The sequence below is a fragment of the Carassius auratus genome, chromosome 18 (assembly GCF_003368295.1).
Source record: "Carassius auratus strain Wakin chromosome 18, ASM336829v1, whole genome shotgun sequence".
Lineage (NCBI taxonomy): Eukaryota > Metazoa > Chordata > Actinopteri > Cypriniformes > Cyprinidae > Carassius > Carassius auratus.
In genome coordinates, this window is record NC_039260.1 from 14,267,045 (window position 1) to 14,282,702 (window position 15,658).

The 15,658-nt window shown below is 34.8% G+C and overlaps 1 protein-coding gene across 1 annotated transcript; it reads right to left on the bottom strand.

Annotated features, from left to right (window-relative positions):
- Positions 1–17: 17 nt before the first annotated feature.
- LOC113118811 (extracellular calcium-sensing receptor) lies at positions 18–3,274 on the bottom strand. Its single transcript, XM_026288221.1, has 6 exons — positions 3,060–3,274; positions 2,653–2,944; positions 1,715–2,506; positions 1,361–1,588; positions 1,050–1,173; positions 18–925 (listed from the first exon to the last, which is right to left on the bottom strand). Exons 1-6 carry the CDS (start codon positions 3,272–3,274, stop codon positions 18–20), a joined length of 2,559 nt encoding a protein of 852 aa, XP_026144006.1.
- Between the last annotated feature and the right edge of the window lie 12,384 nt (positions 3,275–15,658).

Sequence of the window (15,658 nt, forward strand, 5' to 3'; positions counted from 1 at the left end):
GATGTTAGTCTGCTGTCTTAGTTTGATGCCATTTTGCCCATCATATGCTTTTTGGAATTTTTCTCCGGTTTAAATAAAATCACATAGCATTTCGGAAGAAAAATGCAGAAAAGTAAACCAAAGCTTGAAGCTAAAATAGCAAATATCTCTACTGCCACGGTAAACTTCCCAGGAGAGCTTACATAAGCTGGAATAAAAGCAATCCACACAGCACAGAATATGAGCATACTGAATGTTATGAATTTGGCTTCATTGAACTTATCAGGCAATTTACGGGCCAGGAAAGCCAAAATGAAACACAAAAGAGCAAGAAATCCTATGTAACCCAGAACAGCCCAGAAACCTATAGGTGAACCAACATCACACTCTAAAATAATCTTTTCCTTGAAGTAATTTAGATTTTTAAATGGAAAGGGTGGAGATATTGTTAACCAAAGCACACAAATAAGCAGTTGTATAAGAGTGAATCCAAGAACACTGAATCTCTGTTGAGGAGGCCCAAACCATTTCATGACATTACTTCCTGGAATTGTAGCCCTGAAGGCCATTAAAACCACAACTGTTTTCCCCAGAACACAAGAGATACAGAGGACGAAAGTGATCCCAAACGCTGTGTGACGCAACATACAGGACCACTCAGTGGGCCGACCAATGAAAGTAAGTGAACAGAGAAAACACAACATCAGTGAAAACAGAAGCAGGAAACTCAGTTCTGAGTTGTTGGCTTTCACTATTGGGGTGTTTTTATATTTGAAGAATATGACAGCAATTATAATTGTAATAAATGTACCAACAATAGAAATCATTGTAAGCAAGATTCCCATGATTTCCTCAAAAGACAAAAATTCGGTCTCCTTCTCAACACATCCATCCTTTTGCTGATTTGACCAGAAATCTTGATGGCACCGCAGACATGTTACAGAATCTGTATGAAGTGCAAAAAATAAAGTAATAATAATAATAATAATTGACACATTTAACATATTTAATGTGAAATTGAAATTGTTACGTAGCTTTGCCTAGTTGGTGCTATATTTACTGTATTTTACCTGTAGTGTTACTGATTTCTCCCTCTGTGCATGGGATACAGTCATAACAACATATAGGCTTTCCTTTCTTCACAGCCTTCCTACTGCCAGGGGGGCAGCTCTCACTGCACACAGACACTGGTACCTGTGACAAATATTTCAGCTTTATACACTGTATTATTTTATCTATACAAGTTCATCATCATACACAGCTGACTTTTTATTATTATTATTTATTATTTATTTTATTTTGTTTTATTTTTATTTAATGCAATTTATATTAGTTTGTTTTATTTTTATTTTATGCAATTTATATTGTCTTTTATCCTCACTTTTGTTACATTATTTGCCCATACAATTGAATCCATATTCACTGCCAAACGTTCTTTCATGAGAAGCGTGGCATCGTACAGCCCAACAGTGACAAATTCATCATGTTTTTTTTTACTTGGTTGCCAGTTTATTACTTCATATTTTGCCACCGCTTCACCATTCTCATCAAAGTAAACCTCCTCACCATCCTTGGTTTTGAAACGCACCTTCCGTAGGTGTGTCAGAAACTAGGGATGTGGGGGGGATGGGGGCAGAAGGGAGAAACATAATTTTTAAAATGTAAATCAGTCATTGACCAAAATGTTTAATTCAATTAATTGCATGAGCTCAGTCTAAAATTAGAGTTAACGCACTGTTAAAGGATCAAGCTGTTTCGTTGAGGCACATTTTTCCTTGCAGCCCAAAAGATTATGAAGTGTATGAGCAACAGCATACACTCCTTTGTACACATTGCTGAAAATGGGCATGAGTGACATATCTGTAAAAGTGTTTTGCATCTGGGATAATTCCTCCTTGCCTGTACATGGAGTTGTGAACACTGAATCATTCTTAGTTGAGTATTTACACTGAAACAGTTCTTCCCAGAGCTCAGTAAAAATGGCACTTCCTGAAGACTTAAGTGGCTTGATGTCTAGAATAAATTCCTTTAGACCTGTCACTTGTGTTTTGGGTATAGCCAAGCCAACTGCTCCTTGTAGAATGTGATGCTTATCCATACTGGCAATGACTGAATCAGAGATCCAACCCTCAGTACCAACCCACTGGTATCCAGTAATATTGTATTCAACAAATTTATGCAGCAGAACCTCCAAGTCCCAGTGCACAAGAAATCCCACAATCACTCGTGAAGTAGAGCTTTTAATCTGCTCAATTATCCTTATTACTTTATCTTCGGGGTAGGTTCTGAAAAATGGGAGAGAATATTCCAAACAGATACCCATCTGTTCTGCCATCTTTGTGAAAGTGGCCATTCCATTATTACCATAATCATCATCCGTTCTTATAGCTCCAACCCAGGTCCAGCCAAAGTGCTTAACCAGTTCTGCCAGTGCTCTGCTCTGGTAGTAATCACTCGTAATAGTTCGAAGAAATGAAGGGTATTTGGTTTTATCACTGAGACACTCACAGGTGGCATAATGGCTGATCTAAGAGGCAATTAGTGTTTTATCATAATTTAAGTAATCATGAGTGGCTTATAATTTTAAATAAAATTATTATATGTCATTATAAACAATATTTTGATCATATAACTTGACTGTACAGTCATATTGGAACTAGTTTTTAAAAATACCATTGGAAGTTTAAATGGTCCAATAGTTTTTGCCATCGCCATGCATGCTGATGAGGTTGTGTCTCCTAGTATGGTTTGTACATATGCTTGCTTTGTGCATGGTCCTGCTGAGGAAGTGTTTTCATGTCCATTGGCAAGAGCCATAGTCACTCTAATAGCCATTGCCATCGAACCGCATGTGTCATAGATCTTGTAGCCTAGTGAGACTCCGGGTAACAAGGTGGAACTGTTATTGATTTCCTCCACAGCGAAGAGCATGGACTGCACATACTGGAAGTCTCTATAATTAAGACTTGGTTAAAAAAAAAAATTATAATAATTCAAGTGACATTTAAACTTATATTTTACTGAAACTGTTAGTTATGTCTACATACATTTTGATATATTCTGATTCAGATGTTGCCTACCTGATGCAATTCAGTGGAGATGGTGTAAAAGAATAAGTTATTTGTCTGATCTTCCAGCTGCTATGGAATGAGAAAACACCTCCAATTATGATGTCTCCATCTTTCCACAACTGAGGGTATACAGGCTGTCCTTGCAGAGTACAGGCAGTTTCATTAGCTCTGGTAAAAGTAATGATGGTCATTACTATGTGCATGAGTGCAAAGAATGGCTCCATCCACCCATTGAATATATGCTACTCAGAGACGTACCCAGTATGATATTGTAATAGGCAGAACAGAAAGGATTTTGTGATATTTATAGCAATGAAAAGGACTAAACCTCTATGGGAAAATTACAGAGTTGAATTGTTAATGAAGGAGGTGCTCCATCCTGACATGATGATGATGATTATTATTATTATGAATTTATTAATTTTTCATAATTCTAGGCTTGTTTGTTTGTTTGTTTGTTCGATAATTGTTTCAAAACTGGAGGGTTTTGTAATTTGAGCAGTAAACCTTATATAATTGCTAAGGTTGGCCATAATGAACTCTACATTCTTATGATTTTGTTTGCTGAACATACTGTAACCAAAAAAGCATAATTAACTTGGCTGAAATCATTTTGTGATTGTACTTTATACAAATATTTGCTAGGAAACAAACAAAAAAAGATACAAATATTTACTATATATAATAAAGGTTTCAGCCCAAAATACCCCACAGATCATTTATTATACCATCTTAAAATACCCATTTTGTACTCTGAACATTGTCTTATATGTGAATGGAGAATTGACTCTGTGATTCTGCACCATTGTTGCACAATGTTGCCATAAGGCATCAAAAACTATAAAAAAATAAATAAAAAATAATATATAATGTTTTTTTATATAAACTCCTTTCTGATATTGCTCCACTATTTTTCACCACAGCATTGGGGGAATTGGTGATCCTCTGCCCAACTTGACTTCTGAGAGATACTGCCATTCTGAGAGGCTCTTTTTTTATACCCAATCATGTTGCCAATTGACCTAATAAGTTGCAAATTGGTCCTCCAGCTGTTCCTCATATGTACATTTTACTTTTCCGGCCTCTTACTGCTACCTGTCCCAACTTTTTTAGAATATGTAGCTCTCATAAAATCCAAAATGAGCCAATATTTGGCATGACATTTCAAAATGTCTCACTTCCAACATTTGATATGTTATCTATAATCTATTGTGAATAAAATATAAGTTTATGAGATTTGTAAATTATTCAGTTCCTTTTTTTTTATCGCAATTTGTACAGTGTCCCAACTTTTTTGGAATAGGGTTTGTACAGCAACAACAACAACAACAACAAAAACTAATAGTTATCACCTTACTAACCCAGCCTCTTGATTACATTGATAAATGCAAACTTTTTTTGTATTCTAAGTTTTCTAAAATGATTAAATATGCAAATTATGAATTATTTAATGAAAAATGTGCTAATTTACCTACATTTCGATTACAAAAATCTGAAAACTGGATAAAATCTGTTTCAAAATTCTTATTTAAAAGTAATACAAATTAAAGATAATTATTATTATTTATAGGAGTTTCTAATGGGCCAGCTGGTTTAATTGAATCTTCAGGTATCGTGAAATACCCTATCCTAAAGGATCTTGAAGGGAATTACTATTTAAATTACAAGCAATGGTAGACTTTAAATTATGTGAATTGATTTTAAGAATATGAATAAGATTTACATAAGGTCATTGTTCCATTAATGATATGGTCTTAGATATCGTTCACATCTCAGCAATTTTATTTGACAAAAATTGATGGTTCTGTTTATATGCATTTACAAAAATGACATCAAAATCTCTCAACTGTATTCCCTGAACTAAACTATTTTCCCTCGTGTGTTAGGGTTAAACCTAATCCTAATCCTGTCGCAGATCTAAGTTCAAATGCTTTATTATGCAAATAAAATTTGACAAATGAAGAGTAATTGAATAGGGCTGCAAAATTTCCAAACTGGCAGTTACTAAACCGATAATCACTGAATGGGTAACCCTTTCACTTTCACCCCTAAACGAATCTAATGAAAAAAAAAAAAAAGACATTTATGTTTTATATAAAACTATTTTATATAAAGCTGGCAGGCCATGGTAAATCTTGATTTAAATTCAGAAAACCAGAGAAGAGGTACAGTATATGACCCATCCATAGAAAGCGATTTAACCACCAATTTCAAGGTCCAGTGAGGTAAAAAAAAGACATTGTTAAGATAGTCCACGTGTCTGCAGTGGTTCAACCTTAATGTTATGAAGTGATGAGAATACTTTTCTGTGTGCAAAAAAAAAAAATCACTTAATTCTGCTATATCCTATTTTCTGTGTCATTCTCATCGTCTACATCAGAACGCCAACTATAGAGGAGTTAGATACCAATCACAGGATACCTGTGCTCTGAAGATGAACAAAGGTCTTATAGGTTTGGAACAATATGAAGGTGAATAATTATTAATGATAGGATTGAAATGTTTTTGTGAAATAACCCTTTAAGAACCAGAATCTAAAGTAATATTAATGAACTCAGTAGATTTTACTAATAGATGAATCTCTGTGTGAAGATAAAATTATGCTGCTGCCACCTTTCTAATGTCATTTTACCCCCTTGTAATTTGGCTCTAAATCTCATATGAAAATTTTACTTTTTACCCTCCTCTACAAAATAGTTCATTACTTAGTCTATAAACACTTATTACATTTTATATTTTGGCTTTTTGGATGTAAAAATGTAAAATGTTTAAAAAAAAGAAAGAAAGAAAATAACCCATCATTACAGATTTAGTCTAGCATTTAAACTGTATTTTGCAAGTTGAAACTCACAGGTACCATAGAAGCCCATTATATTGAGAACATTCTGATAAGTTTTCCTAAAAAATAATTTATATAAGACTGGAGAAAGAAAGACAGGAACAAGTGGGTGAGTACAAAAAAAAAAAAAAAAAAAAAAAATATATATATATATATATATATATATATATATATATATGTAATCATATTTTATAAGAAATACTAGTCTAACGTAGAGTAAAACATTCTCAAACTTATTTAAGTAAACAGTAATAAAATAAGAACAAAGGATGTAATTAAAAGCTACAGGACAACAACAACAAAAAAAGAACAAATTAAATGTAATAAAAAAGAATTCACACAATGAATTGTAAACATAAATGGAGACAATAGTTCAAAATGTGGTTTATCGCCCCTTCTACTCTGATCAGCAGTTCATGAACCTGACTGAGCCTAGTTATTTTAATATTAAGTATAATTTTATCTCTTAAAACTCACCTTTGATCACCAAAATTATATATATATATATATATATATATATATATATATATATATATATATATATATATATATTTATTTATTTATTTTTTTTTATAAAATGTTCCTTTATGTCTTAAAATACCTTGAATGTAACTCTACACATTGACTGGTTACAAAATAGTTTGAGACGTATGAAATAGTGCAGATTTCAAACCACACTGTTGAGTTCAATGGAGTTTAAAAGGAGAAAATTCTCAACATTAGTGTTGACATGAATTTCCACAGTGTTTTAATTAAAGCATATATTAAAAAAACACCACACAGATACCGCAGGTGCCTTGACCAACTCAGCCATTTTACACATTTGTCAGAAACACCACAAAACAGTTTTATCTTAATTTTCTGTTTGAGCATGCCTTTTCATTCACAAATTATATGTGTATCATTGGTAAAACATGTAATCACTTAAAACCAGTGACAATTTCACAGTAATGAGTAAAGGAAACCACTTATGGTGGTAAAAAATGAATATGAAAACAGGCAATTTATAATATTAAAATATTGAAAAGTATTTAATCAATTTATCAATTTTATTTTACAATAGATTCTGACTTGCGTGCAGCACTGATTCTGCTGTCCCACCTCTTTAAAGAGAAAGTTGAGAGCTTAATCACAGACTTGATCACTTGGAGAGGTATGGAACTTTTTGTTAAACTCTCACTTTGTAATACTCTGATACATGTCCAGTTATGCAGTTCTTAGAGATGTTGCATTGTTTTAATAGATGTTTAACATTTTCTTTTCTTTTCACAGTGTGATGCTGATACTCCATATCCAACCATACAGTTGGTAGAAACTGACTGGAAAATGGCTTTCTCCAAGAGGGTTCAGGGTTCAAGTCCTTGTCAAAGTGGATGGTGTGGAGGTGTGCAGGGGTGTAGGAGTTGAAGAAGGGATAACTGCAGCCTTCAGTGTTTACTATGTTTTCCACTTGGCTTATCCACCCTACACAAATACTGACCTTCCTGCAGCATGCCATAGCAAAGATTACTGAGGTGGGTGGCAAGACCCTTCCAATAAATGTCACCCGAATAATTAATAAAATGTGTTAAAAGTGCAACAACCAAATCGATGCACTACGGAGCCCCGCACATCACCTGTATGGAGAAAAATAATAATCCGTACCCACGAATTCATAATCCATGTGCACGCTTTCACAATACGTTGTCACACTGTCTGGTCTCTAGGCATTTCTCAATGTCAAGGATACTTCCTTGGCAGGACTGATCCTTCCAAGTCACTTCCTTCAGAGGCTAGGCGAGACTCCTCTTTGCATTCGGAGAACACGTAAATGGAACAGGCTAGCAAGTGCACGTAATTGCATCATTACGTCAGTGAAAAGGTCAGTTTTAATAACGCTGTGAATGGTATCATTAAATTACTTTGGACAACTTAACTAGTTATTTATAAAATAAATCCCGATGACCCAACCAATTGTTAAATAACAGGTCCGGTTCAGTAAACCATTTGTATTTGTATAATTCATAATATCAATACAGTAGTAATTTGTACTGGCATTTAAATGTCAAACTTTGCTTATATTTACTACTGTTATAACAAATGTTTGGTAAAATAAATAAAAACCGTTAACATTGACATTTTTGCATTTTCGAACTAACGTTAGATAGCAAATCTGCGCGCATAGGATTGTGGGTGATTTGAGAGCGCGAAGGATACACATATGCATCCTTTCCTGTGTATGGGATATTCTTCGAACGAAGGACTCAGTCCTTGGTTGAAATTCCGAGGATCCTCGATATTGGAACAGTCCTTCGACGGATGTCGATGACGTAGCATCCTTGAAACATTGGTTTCCAAGGATCCTTCCTTGACATTGAGAAACACCTTCTGTTTCCTTGGGCCTCCACTAGTGGTCTCACTTCCCCATAGGCACCTCACCGCAGACACTGCAATTTCTACAAAGCCTTGTCCCTTCAACACAGTAATTGCACTCCTTTTAATTGCACTCAGGTGTCTTCACTTGATAGTCTTTACCCTGCCTATATTAAACGGTCTTTTCTGTTTGTTTTCATGGAGTCCTTTCTTTCCGTCAACCAGTTTCCTCGCCTTCCAAGTTCTAATTCCTGTTCCTGTCCCTGTTTGTTTGTTTTTTCTGGATGCATTTTTTTTGACCCTCTGCTTGTTGGATTCTGAATTTGGATTACCCTTTAAACTTACACTGCGTTTGGATCTCTCGTCTCCTGTGTTTCCCTGGGTTCCCGAACGTAACATCCTGAATGAATACTGATTCATTTTAGAAGACCTACGACAGTAAACTCCCAGGTACGTTATAACGAATCTTATTGTTTTATTGTGTTTTATTCATCAAATTATCTTTACTGCAGTTATTCTCTATCAATTGTAATGGGTAGTGGAATATTATGATTTAATAAGAATTATGTGCATCTAAAACTTGTTTATTTGTGATTAATGTTAGCACTTTAATATTACTGTCTGCCAGGCATTGTGTATTATGATTGACTTTTGACTAATGGTTCCTCTTTTCTTCTTCTAAATGCATGTAGCCTAAATGCAACAATAACATTAGTAATAATAATAACTTAGTAGTAGTAATAATAATAACAATAATTATTATTGTATTTTTTAAATATTCATTTATCAATTATTTTAAATGTATGACTATTGACACTTATGTTTTTTAATAAAATGATTCATGAATGCTTTATTTTTTTATTGCTTTTTACAGTTTTAGAAATGCTTGTGTACTATACATTCTTAACATAAATACTTGCCTTGGTGATTTTATTATACTTAGTCTTTCCCCCAAAATGGATTTTAAAATATAAAATTAAATTAGACCTTTCAGAGTAGTTTAAATACATTGTACAGAAAACTGTATACATTGTACAAAAATCTCTTTCTCTCTCTGTCTGCCTTTAGACTTCCATCCACATTGAGTTCACATTTATTCATTGCCCTTTAGGGATGGAGAGATTTGGACTAATTCGTCATTACTTTGACCTGGGTCTAAAGTATGAAGACATTCTTCATATTTTAAGTGTAAAACATGGGATTATTATCAGCATGAGGACACTTAAAAAAATCTTAAACAAAAATGGACTATTTCGCAGAAAGAAATGACAACTTAATTCATGTTATTCAGTTTGTTAGGGAAGAGCTCCAAGGCTCAGGAGGATTGCATGGATATAGATGGATGTACAGTAAATGCAAGGAAAGAGGACTTCATGTGCGCAAAGAAGACGTCCGCCTCATTCTCTCCACTCTTGACCCACTGAAATGCGAAGAAAAAGAAGACTGCACAGAAGAGCTTACGTTTCAAAAGGCCCCAACTTTCTATGGCATGCTGACTCTTATGATAAATTGAAGCCATTTGGCATTTGTATCAATGGGGCGATGGGTGAGAGATGTATTCTCACTGATAATACTATGGTTGAATGCATACTGCACAAGCATTGATCCTAAAGTCATAGGGGGTTACTTCCTTGAGACAGTAAGAAGTCTTGGTGGATGTCCTAGATTTCTTAAGAGCAGATATGGGAACAGAATACAGCACCATTAGGGATATGCAGAGGTACTTGAGACGCAGCAATGCTGATTCAATTGCTGGTGAAAAAAGCTTAATCTATGGCAAAAGTACGGCCAACCAGAGAATTGAGAGCTGGCGGGGTATCCTTAGAAAAGAGTGTGTGGACCTTTGGCTTGAGTATTTTCACCAAATTAAAGATGAAGGCAACTTTGATGGCAGGTTTTTGGACAAGAACCTTATGTTATTATGTTTCCTGGGCTTAATCCAGGTAAATGGTGAATCCTCTCTCTTTCTCCCAAACACACACACACACACACACAAACATTATTGTTTATAATATTTTTGTGGGGTCCAAATATCTCCACAAAGATAGAAATATAATGAATTTATGATGTTGTTGGGTCCTTCAGTTGGACTCCAAAAAGACAACATCTTACTAAAGAATGTACTACACTTACCCATCACGGAGAACTGTCTTAATTTTAACATTCTTTATATATACTTTTTTAAAGATAGTCATCATGCTCATCATGGCTGATTTAGAAACCTTTTGTAATGTAAGTCTGTATTGTTACTTTTTATGAATTTTGCTCATCCTTTCAGAAGAAAATTATTGATTTCTTTCAAGGAAAAAGAAAGAAAGAAAATTTTTTTGGATTGCTGTATATGTTAAAAAAAAAGATTTAGGTAAATGCTGCTATTTATTTTATTATTATTACCTTATGTTCATCAAAGAATCCTGAAAAAAACAACAAAGGTAAAAAAAAGTTTCCAACAATGAAAATAAATCCGCATACTAGAATAATTTCTGAGGGATCATGTGACACTGATGACTGGAGCAGAAATGCTCCATAAATAAATTATAATAATAATGTTAAAATTAAGACCCATTTTGATTGGTGGGTTTAGGGAGATTGCAGTGAAGGGGCATGGTTTATGGAGTCTTACCAAGGATAGGTACACCTTGCTTGATCTCTACCTTGCTCTTAGACAAGATCTTACTACACTGTTAAATGTGATGAAGACATTCTGAGAAATCATTTAGCTACTGAGAAAGTTGTTATGGAATGTTCTTAAATTCTTTAATTATTAGAGGTACAATAATTTTAGGGAACACCAGCAGCATAGTCAGGTGATGGCTTTTGTCTGTTTTTCTATTTAATGTCTTTGCTGTATAGTCTTGTATAGTACATATTTAATGATAAAAAATGACAGATTGTCTTTTGTATCCTTGCTGTTTTTTTTTTTTTTTTTTAATCACTGTATTCAGTAGAACAGAATTAATGAATAAACCCTTAATTAACAAACTTCTAAGATTGTTGCTTTTGTAAAATGTAGAATAACAATTATAAAAATAATTCAGTAAACAATTTAAAATGTATACAATAATAATATTTAATAATAATAATATATAATAATAATACTTACATAATCAGGAAATTCAAAACATTTTATACGTATCTATTAACATTTTTATAAATTAAGTGTTATAAATAAATATATTAAGAGTTTCATATCAAAAACATGTTATATTCTAATGAAAATAATCATGGCAAAATATTTTAAGTAATCAATCACCTGTGCAAAAACGCAGAAACTTCCTGTGCCGAACATCACTGGGGTTCTTGATGAATCTCTTCAGATAATCCATTATCTGGCTTTCTCTATTGTTGAATGTTTCATGCTTTAGTATGGCTACAACTTTCCTAGCTGTTGGAGTAAGGCTGATCATCAGTTAATTCAGTCCTCCTGGTGGCAGTTCAGGTCTTTTAAAACTGGACTCCAACACTCTGCTATGTAAGCTGGATCTTGCACAATTTCTTTGTGTGCCACATCAAGTAAGATCTGCTTGGCATTCTGTATAATGATAACAAGTTTCACTTCATGAGCTTCCAAGAATTCAACCCATTCTTCTCTTTCAGAGACAGATGTAAAGTCTCTCATTGCTTCTTCAACAAGCTGATTTTCCTCTTGAGGAACTATCTCCAAAAATGCTGCGAAGAGCTCATCCTCATCCTCAAGTTCAAGTCCAAGGCATTAACACAGAAAAGGCTTGGCCAACACAATGGAAAAGTAGTGAACAGTATTGTAACTAAGAACCATCACTTTAGCTACATTTCCCATTCATTTTTCATATCATGTCTTGTCATGGGTACCTTCCTGCTGTACATTTCATGAAAAAAGTAACCCAGTACTCACTCAATGCATCTCTGAGAATTCCACCATTGTCTTTTCCTTTCTCAGTGCTACCATTAGGTAGGACCATCTCAATTTCTACAAGACAGTCATTGACAGATATTAAGCCATCTGTGAAAGCAGTTTCCCCTGCGAAGCTTTAACTTGGTAGCCTGTGACTTATCTTGCACTATTTCAGCAGAGTCCATTGGTAGAGTGTCATCCAGTATTGTTCTGTCTTGCAAAACAGTACATCCAAACTGAATTTCTTCATCAATTGAAATTGAACTGTGCATTGCATTCATTATACCTGGTTCTAAAATCACTAAACCATCTTCTGACAAAAATGATGAATCAACGATGGAACCATTGTTCTCAGTTATGGCAACAGGTTGTTCATCACATTCACATGCCATGGCAGAGGTAGAAGGACCTTCAGGTACATATTCATCTATTCTTTGAATGCTTGTGCTTGCAGTTGTGTCCGTCCTCTTGCAAGACAGATACAGTCTCAGTATCTTCACCTTTCTCATTTCATATTGTTCACTTAATGTTGTTTATGGATCTACTTCTTCTTCAGTGAAGTCTCTTAATTTCAACTCAAATTCATTTATATCCCCTAATTTATTTATTTTTTCCATTTGGAAAGAACAACTTGTCACACTCCAACAGTTCTGCCATAGTAGCACTCTTTAAAGCCTTTAGGTGTCTGGTTCCACCACCTCGTTTCTCTTTGATTTGGACAAAGGACCCACGGACTTCTTCAAACAGTCCCATTTGGTAACTTCGCTAATTTTTTGGGCATTTGTGTTTAAACTGAGTTTTTCTGAACGATTATCACAATGTTTCCTCTTTCTGTCTCGCTTTCCTTGCAATTTTGCCATGAGGTTTTCTGTGGCTTTAGATACTATGGTATTTCCATCTAATGTAGCTACTTCTCTTCTGCAGTACTGTCTTATTGCTATCCGGTCTCCAAATCTATTTGTCGGCAACATTTTAAATTTGTTTTGAGGATGTTGTTGAGGTAACAGATTATATAACGTTCTCAATGAAATATTGGCATATTGTTTGAAGATAACAAAGGAATTACATTCAGCCACATTAGGAGAATGTTTTAAGGATGTCACTGAGGCCTGAGATTGAGTTATGTTTTTTTTGTTTTTTTGTCATGTAACTTAATAACAAAAGTAGAACATTTTACCTGCAGCATCTTGATGATGTTGAGGTAACAGATTATATAATGTTCTCAATAAAACATTGACATAATATTTCAAGATAACAAAGGAATTACATTCAGCCACATGAGGAGAATGTTTTAAGGATCTCATTGAGGCCTGAGATTGAGTAATGTAGAACATTTACTTGCAGCATTTTGAGGATGTTATGTGGATGATGTTGAGGTAACAGATAATGTAATGTTCTCAATAAAATACTATTACAATGTTTAAAGATAACAAAGTAAGAACATTCCCTCAGCCACATTAGGAGAACGTTTTAGTATAGAGAACGCTATATACTAAAGCCTGAGATGGTGTTAAGGTTTTTTTTTTTATGTTCTTGTAATGTGATATAATAACAAAGGTAGAACGTTTTACCTGCACAATTTTAGGGATCAAATTATATAATGTCGTCAATAAAACATTGGCGCAATGATTCAAGATAACAAAGAAAGAAGAATCTCTCAACCACATTAGGAAAACGTTATAGGAGCATCACTGAGGCCTGAGATTTTATGAAACATTCTTGTAATGTGATATAATATCCAGAGGCAGACACAGTACACAGCTTCATTACTTGAGTAAAAGTACAGATACCTTCTAAATTTTACTTAAGTAAAAGTACTACAGTCAGATGTCTAATTAAGTAAAAGTACTAAAATACTTTTTTAAAAGTACTTGAGTATCAAGAGTACAAGAGTACATTTCCTAAATATTGCACTACAACTGCCACAGTGCTTACATTTATGTACAGAAACGTCCTACATGGAGTTATGAAAAATGTTAATACCTTGGAGAATGTATAAGGAATTGAAAGTAAAATCAAGTCATTTTCATCTTTTTACCATGTTTAAAAGGGAACGTGAGGAAACTAGGTGATGGAAAATAAGTACTCCATGACACAGAAAACAGACCGGTTTATATAGACAGGATAATGACGGTGAAAGTGAAGAGAGCTGAGTGCAATTAACAGGTATGCAATTACCGTGATGAAGGGACAAGGCTTTGTGGGAAATGTAGTGCCTGAGGTGAGGTGCCTATGGGGAAGTGAGACCACTAATGGGAAACACAGACCAGACACTGTGACAATGCCAAATTCAGAAATGTTAAGCCATGCATTTATGACCTCAAGGTTAGATTATTGTAATTCTTTATTGGGTGGTTGTTCTACACGCTTAGTAAACAAACTACAGCTAGTCCAAAATGCAGCAGCAAGAGTTCTTACTAGAACCAGGAAGTATGACCATATTAGCCGGGTCCTGTCAACACTGCACTGGCTCCCTATCAAACATTGTATAGATTTAAAAATATTGCTTATTGCTTATAAAGCCCTGAATGGTTTAGCACCTCAGTATTTGAATGTGCTCCTGTTACATTATAATCCTCCATGTCCACTGCATTCTCAAAACTCAGGCAATTTGATAATACCTTGAATATCAAAATCAAATGTGGGCGGCAGATCCTTTTCCTATTTGGGGCATAAACTCTGGAATAACCTACCTAACATTGTTTGGGAGGCAGACACACTCTTGCAGTTTAAATCTAGATTAAAGACCCATCTCTTTAACCTGGCTTACACATAACGTACTAATATTTTTTTTTAATATCCAAATACGTTAAAGGATCTTTAGGCTGCATTAATTAGGTAAACCGGAACCGGGAACATTTCCCATAACACCCAATGTACTTGCTACATCATTATCTACGCTAATATTAGTCTGTTTTTCTGTTATTCCGAAGTCACCGTATCCATCAGACCCAGTCTGTATCCAGGTCAGAGGGTCACTGCAGTCACCTGGATCCAGTACGTATCCAGACCAGATGGTGGATCAGCACCTAGAAAGGACCTGTACAGCCCTGAAAAACAGCAGAGACCAGGAAAACTAGAGCCCCAGATACAGATCCCCTGTAAAGACCTTGTCTCAGACGACCACCAGGACAAGACCACAGGAAACAGATGAATCTTCTGCACAGTCTGACTTTGCTGCCGCCTGGAATATTTACTGCTGGTTTCGTCTGGTCAGAGGAGAACTGCCCCCCCAACTGAGTCTGGTTTCTCCCAAGGGTTTTTTCTCTATTCTGTCACCGATGGAGTTTTGATTCCTTGCCGCTGTCGCCTCTGGCTTGCTTAGTTGGGGTCACTTCATCTACAGCGATATTGTTGACTTGATTGCAAATTAATGCACAGACACAATCTAAACTGAACAGAGAACAGCGTCACTGAATTCAATGATGAACTGCCTTTAACTGTCATTTTGCATTATTGACACACTGTTTTCCTAATGAATGTTGTTCAGTTGCTTTGACGCAATGCATTTTGTTTAAAGCGCTACATAAATAAAGGTGACTT

Coding starts and splice junctions, on each gene's coding strand:
- LOC113118811 (XM_026288221.1), bottom strand. CDS start 3,274: ATGGAGCCATTCTTTGCACTCATGCACATAGTAATGACCATCATTACT. Junction 2,945..3,059: donor TCTCCACTGAATTGCATCAG/GTAGGCAACATC, acceptor TTTTTAACCAAG/TCTTAATTATAGAGACTTCC. Junction 1,174..1,360: donor GGGCAAATAATGTAACAAAA/GTGAGGATAAAA, acceptor TATTTGTCACAG/GTACCAGTGTCTGTGTGCAG.